Source organism: Nannospalax galili, unplaced genomic scaffold (assembly GCF_000622305.1).
Source record: "Nannospalax galili isolate Female #2095 unplaced genomic scaffold, S.galili_v1.0 scaffold305, whole genome shotgun sequence".
In the NCBI taxonomy this organism is placed as follows: Eukaryota; Metazoa; Chordata; class Mammalia; order Rodentia; family Spalacidae; genus Nannospalax; species Nannospalax galili.
This window is the reverse complement of record NW_008356258.1, coordinates 1,580,918-1,587,676: the sequence shown is the minus strand read 5'-3', so window position 1 is coordinate 1,587,676 and position 6,759 is coordinate 1,580,918. Positions and strand designations below refer to the sequence as shown.

At 38.0% G+C, this 6,759-nt stretch overlaps 2 protein-coding genes across 8 annotated transcripts in view; one reads left to right on the top strand and one right to left on the bottom strand.

Annotated features, from left to right (window-relative positions):
- Prss48 (serine protease 48) overlaps positions 1 to 3,627 on the bottom strand; it is a 70,397-nt gene extending 66,770 nt beyond the window's left edge. The window contains 2 exon segments of the mRNA XM_008854335.1: positions 1,066 to 1,103; positions 3,535 to 3,627. Of these exon segments, the coding sequence (XP_008852557.1) occupies positions 1,066 to 1,103; positions 3,535 to 3,627 (131 nt within the window).
- Sh3d19 (SH3 domain containing 19) overlaps positions 1 to 6,759 on the top strand; it is a 197,262-nt gene that overhangs the window by 92,031 nt on the left and 98,472 nt on the right. The gene's annotated exons all lie outside the window — the stretch shown is intronic.

Here is a 6,759-nt window from a genome sequence, read left to right as displayed (position 1 = left end):
ACAGAAGAATTCATTCCAAAGCAATTGACATTGAGACGTTTTCACATTTTAAAAACATTTAAAAATATAAATAAAACAAAATCTACATGAACCTTTATGATGTAAGAATCTAAAAACATGAAAGAAGTAAAACTGAAACACTTTGAAGAAATATATATAAGAATGCCTTTGTGATGTTGGGATATGAAATGAATTCTTCAAGCTTGACAAGTATAAATCATAAAGAAAAAGATCAGTGAATTTGACTAAATAAAGGCTTAAAATTTAGTTTTGTGACTATGTCAGAAACATAAAAAGTGTGGCCACATGTAGTGCATAATGGACAAAGGCTAGTGTCCAGGATGAATTAAAAACTGTACTTAAAAATAACTCAGTAAAATTGGTCAAGGAGCTCCCCAAATGTGAAACTTAAGCAATAAAAAGGATTATTGGCCCTCCAAACATGAAGATGTGCTAGTTTGGGTATGGTTTATTGTATCTTAGAACACTTCTTGGTGTGCAGTAGAGCCCTGGGTTCAGTTCATCTAGGGGCTGAATAAGGAAGCACCCCTTTACTTCCCTTGGAATGGCACAGAAAGCTCAAGGACTGGTGATGCCTGCCAGGTCTGAGAAGGGTATAAATTGGTACAACGATAAGGCCAACTTTATCCAGGACTGTAGAGTGGGTATGGAGACCATTGCAATGGGATTTTGCATAGGGGAGAGAGTTTGAACTCAGTTTTGAACACAGCCTGGTCAAGCAGGTATTGGCAGTTAAGGAGAAGGGTAGGGTAAGGGGATCAGTGGATGGGAAACTATCAAGAGGAAATATTGAGGGTTAAAGGGATTCTGGCCAAACCAACATAGCAGGATTCTTGTTGAAGACAAGCCTGGATAAGAAGACATAACCCCAGGGTGGGTGGAGCTGGTGACAGGAAGAAGAGCCTACTCAGGTGTAGGAGATGATCAGACATGGAAGATGGAGAATTCTCACTAAAATGATTATAAGGCTCTTTGCTAAAACTGGACTTTACAAAGTGAACCGATGATCCTAGGAGAAGGCTGAGGAGCCTTGCTCCGGTTTACCTCATTTCAGTGTCGCAGTTTGGATTGTCAAAGAACAACTATAAGATAACAGATAAATCTCAGAAACATAATTTTGAGTGACAAAGATAGTTGTACACAGCAGGAACAGTATGATTCATGGTTATAAAGCAGAGATGAGCAAGGGCCCAGGTGGCCTGACCCCTCTGTTTCTGAGTGACGTTTTGTAGGAACTCAGCCACACCTGTGTGCTTGTGTACTGTCTTGGTATTTTCCCAGCACAGCAGCAGCCCTGTTACAAAAAAGGACCGTATGGAAAAGCACAATACGGTGCTTATTCTATTTTTTATGATTGTGCACATGCAAGAAAAGTGATCAATGGTTTACTTAGGATGCCGATTAACAAAGGCATGGATCAGGAAAGAGCACCCAGGGACGTCTCAGTGTCTGGACTCCCTTATTTCTTTTTTAAAATGTTTATTTCTCATTTTTATTGTGCCTGTGTATGTTTGTACCTGGACATCCCATGGTGTGCGTGTGGAGGTCACAACACAACTTTGTGGAGTCGATTCTCTCCTTCTACCTTTATATGGGATCTGTGGGTTCCACAGATCAAATTCAGGCCATTAGGCTTGCGTGACAAGCACTATTACCCACTTGCCATCCCAACTGCCTTGTTTCTTAAGCGAAATAATAGGCTTTACAAGCTTGTCCTTAAAAAAAGAATCCTGATGGAGCCTGGAGAGATGGCTAATAATTAAGAGCACTGGCTGCTCTTCCAGAGGACTTGGATTCAGTTCCCAGCGCCCACATGACAGCTAACAACCACCTGTAACCCCAGTTCCACGGGCTCCAACACACTTTTCTGGCCTCTGCGGGCATTGCATGCATGTGGTGCATTTATCTACATTGCAGGCAAAACACTCTACAAATAAAATAAAAATAATAAATAAAATATTTTTTAACCCTGGCAATTTTTGTAATTAAAAAGAAATTCTAGGGGCTGGAGAGATGGCTCAGTGGTTAAGAACACTGACTGTTCTTGCAGAAGACCTGGGTTCAATTCCCAGCACCCACATGGCAGCTAACAACTGTCCATAACCCCAGTTCCAGGGGATCTGATGGCCTCTTCTGTCCTGCGCAGGCATTGCACGACACGGGTGCACTTACCTACATGCAGGCACTACACTCATACACATAAAATAATAAATAAAATATTTTTTTTAATCTAAGGAAGACATTATTTAGTAGTAGTTTTTACAGGACATGAACTTAAAATTGAATGAAATCTTTATTCCGACAGGAAAATGAAGGAAATAGTAAAGAATGTTTAAGAAAAAAATATGTTTAAATGCTGCATTCCCCTTTGTTCTTAGTTTTGCTTCAGTGCTATTCTTTTATTTAAAAGATTCATTTAAAAAAATTTTTTTTTTTTTGTGTGTGTGTGTGTGTGTGTGTGTGTGTGTGTGTGTATGTGTACATGCGCACGCGCACCTCTATGCCTTTGAGGCCAGAAGAGGGCTTCAGATCTTCTGGAGTTTGTGTTATAGGCAGTTGAAAGACACCTGACATGGGGCTAGAGGGAGACAAACAGAATTATACAAGTAACTCAAGTCACCATTTTAAAGAGATTTATTTTTATTAGTTTTAATCATGTGTGCATGTATGTCTGTGTGGCGGTATACACCTGTGTATGGGTACCCACAGAGGTCAGAGGTGTTGGACCCCCCAGAGCTGCAGTTACAGACAATTGTCAGCTGCCCCACATGGGTGCTGGGAACAGAGCTTGGGTCTCTGGAACAGTAGCAGGCATTCCTAACTGCTGAGCCCCTTCCTGTCACTATTTTTCAACAGTATAAAAATCAGTGGTTTCTGCCTTTATCCCATAGATAACTATTATTAAAGAATCCCATGGTTCAATGTCTGTCCTAGCCCACTTTCTATGCACATTTATGATATATCCAAATAATATTTAGAATAAGTGGGAATCAATGTATACATGTACATGTATCATGTATATTTATAAAGAAACATGCATATGTTTCTAACAATTTGATTTTTTCAAAGTTAACATATTTTAGAAAATTGCTGTGTCAGCATCTACTTCATTATTTTCTGACTGCTGCATAAAATTGTTAGCATAGCTTTATGATAATTTATTCAAACAGTTCTTTTCAGTAGTGTTTGGGTTGTTTCCAATTCGTTACAGTAAGTGGTGCTGCAGCAAAGACCTTTATGTTCATACCCTTGTATGCAGATATATATGAAACTTTTATTCTTTCTTCTAAGATAATTTTTTTCCTATTTCTATTCTCAGAGTCACTTTAAATGTTAAATTTTTATATGACTTATGTCCCAAATTTCAATTTAAATGTTAAATTTTTATATGACTATTCCCAAATTTCAGATAGCTCCATGGTGGACTTCTCAGAGGGACTTAACCTATAGTACATAGTTCAGTAAAGCCAGAATTCAGAGATGATGATGTTAAAGTCACAGCAGGTACTTTACCTTTAAGATTTTCAAAGGATCTTGGTTCTCTGCATTAGTACCTGTTGATCTTACAAAGACGCTGAGGATTTCATTCTGGCACATCACCGTCATCACGTTACGGTTTAAAATTGAATAGCTGAAAGCAGGAGATTCACTTGGTTTTCTAACTATGTCTGTTAAAACGTCTTACTCTCCTGGGCTCAGTGTAACTGCTGTAACTCTGTAGCATTTCCTTGCCCGTATGTTTTGATTCCTGTACCTCTATAAACTATAGCTTGTGTGTAATTACTTCCTGGCATTATGTTTTGTGAGCTATAACAGAAACACTACTTTCGCTTTAGCATCTGTAATGCTATAAACAAGGTGAAAAATTAGATGCGTATGGGTTTTCTAAAAGAAAGAATCCTTTTGCAGTGTGAGATGTGATATACGTATTGTGCTGTTTTATTGTGGTTTTAAGAAATGGGACTTCAGCATTTCCCCCTAGTGTGATGGGGATGGAAATGGAACATTTATGTCGGGTATCTGTTGGGTAATTGAAAAGTTTTGTCAGCTGACCTACTGCGCCATCAAGCTTACTTAGGAGCCTTTCTGAAGTTTCAAATGAAGCAGCAGGCTTTGGAACAGCAGCTGGTCTTGTATTTCTTACATTTTCTCAACACCGGCCTGTGTGGCCACCCATTTTCAGCAGTCCAGGGAACACATCCAGCCCTTAAATTTTACCCCCTAAGTCTTTCCTTTCTTTCCCTTGGGCTGTAATTTATATTGGTTCTTTATCTATCTGCACTATAATTTAGAAGCAGTTATTAACAGTTCAACAAAATCAATATTACAGAATCTGTGGTTGAACTAACTTTGTATACATCTTTGTGGCTCTCAATCTGTCCTTAGAATATAGGTTATCCCAACTAATAAATATCCTTGTATAATTGGCCTTTAAATTTTAGTTAAATATTTCCCTTTCTGGCATAGCATAGATCACTTTTTTCAAGTGTATTGGCTAGAACTATAAACTACAAAAGCTTACTAACTCTGGAAGAACCTTAGTCTGCACAGAGTTGGTAAAAACCGTTCATTAGTCCTCCCATCTCATTGAACATAAACTGCTCTGATCAAACCAGAAGTCAGGCCTGGACCCAGGACTGGGGCTTACTTCTGCATAACACATCAGAACATTTGCATAGCCCTAGGTTTTAGTTCCTGTGGTAGCAGCTCAACTCTCCAGCCAAGCAGAGATCACCCCGTTTCACAGCACTTGGGACTACAGAGGAAATAAGACAGTGTCCTGGGAAGGACTGTGTTGTCTGTGACTGCCTCCTTTGGGACAGGAGAATTGAAAAGTAGTACCTTCCCTTTGGTGATTAAGAGAAGAGAAGAAGGAAAGGACTAGTTGTCTTGTAGGCTTCTGAATAACATTGTTTAAAGGACAACTCTTCCTTTTAACTATCTTGTTTCCTCAAGATAAGGTCCTTGGTACTCAGCTCATGTGGGCACTTCAGGGGCACTGCACAGTGGCGACTGGCAGGCCTTAAATGAATGCCTACCACCATCTACTGTCCATAGTTTCTCTGGTAGATTCTGGAGAGAAGTTTTAAGTAGACAAAATCCTTAGAAACAACTGTATTTTTCACAACTTTCTATTTGCTACTCCTATCTTTAATACCATTGCTCTTTAAAAAAAAAATTCAGTGGGGCTGGAAAGATGACTTGGCAATTAAGAGCACTGGCTATTCTTGCAGAGGACCTGGGGTTCAGATCCCAGCACCCACATGGTGACTAACAACCATCTGTAACTCCAGTTCCAGGGGATCTGATGCCCTCGTCTGACCTTCATGGGCATTGCACAACACAGGTGCACTTACATGCATACAGGCAATACACTTATACACATAAAATAAAAATAATAAATATAAAAATAATAATAAAAATAAAATAATAAAATATTTTTTACAATTAAGTGAATTAAGTTTATTTTTTAATTATTTATTTAATAACCACATACTTAGAAGAAGCATTTCATTACAACAGCATTGACATATTCAATAACAATTTCCAGAGCTAAGATATATCTCTTTCAAAATTGACTGTAAATTTTTAGGTTCACAGTTGAATTAATACAGTTATACAATATTGAACTCTGTATAAAGCCCATAAGACATAAAATTGAATGAGGTTTTAACCTTTAAGAAACATCTGCATTTCATTTTAAAATATATTGTTTCATACAGAAAACAATATCATTTTTAATGCTACCAACACTTAGATGTTTGCATATGCATCTCTAATCTCTATGTACCTGAGTATTACTAGTCAGAGTCGGTTACTTTCTGAGATCCTTGGCACCTGAGCATGGATATAAGGTCATCAACAGAAAAATTCATTTTTAATGCAATTGACATTAAGATGTTTGCACGTGCATTTTTAATCTCTATATATCTGATAATTACTAGTCATAGTTGGTTACTTTCTGAGCTCCTTGTCATCTGAACATGGATATAAAGTTGTTAGGTAGATTTCTGTGGTAATGTTTTTCACATCTACTAATTATTAAGGAGCAAATTTTTATGCTTTGAAGAATTATTATTATTTTTAATCATTTTTCTAATTTTTAATAACTACATGATAATAACTTCACTGCACATCACTCTCCATCCTACTGGGGTGTGCTAGCAGAGACAGCTGGTGGTAGAGAAGAAGGGATATCAGCTTAGGAGCTGGAGTCCTGTGTCTGAACATGGGTCCTGCTGCTCATCAGCTTGGTGACATGAGCTGGCCTCTTAGTCCTGAGTTCTAACATCTCGGCAGTTAGGTCAATATGCGCTTCTTTCATGGTGCTAAGCTAAATGACACAATGTAAATAAGACTTGGAATTGTGCCTAGCATGCAGGGGAACTCAAATATATAGGTCTTTGACCCGAGTCTCCTAAACAAGAGACTTGTTAGCATTTGCTGAATAAAGAAATGATTACAGGGTTGTATGTATCTGATTATTACTAGTCATAATCGGTTGCACTTGGATCCTTGGTGCCTGTGTATGTCTATAAAGTCATCGGGTAGATTTCAGTGATAATGTTTATCACCTTTACTTATTAGCATGACATAAATTTCCATGTTTCCTCCTCAAATATAATACATTTTTTCAATTTGTTGATTTTGTGTATGTGGTATATGTGTGTGTATGTGTGTATATCACACAGAACATCCCAAACCATCTTATTCAACTATACACCCACTTCCCAGATG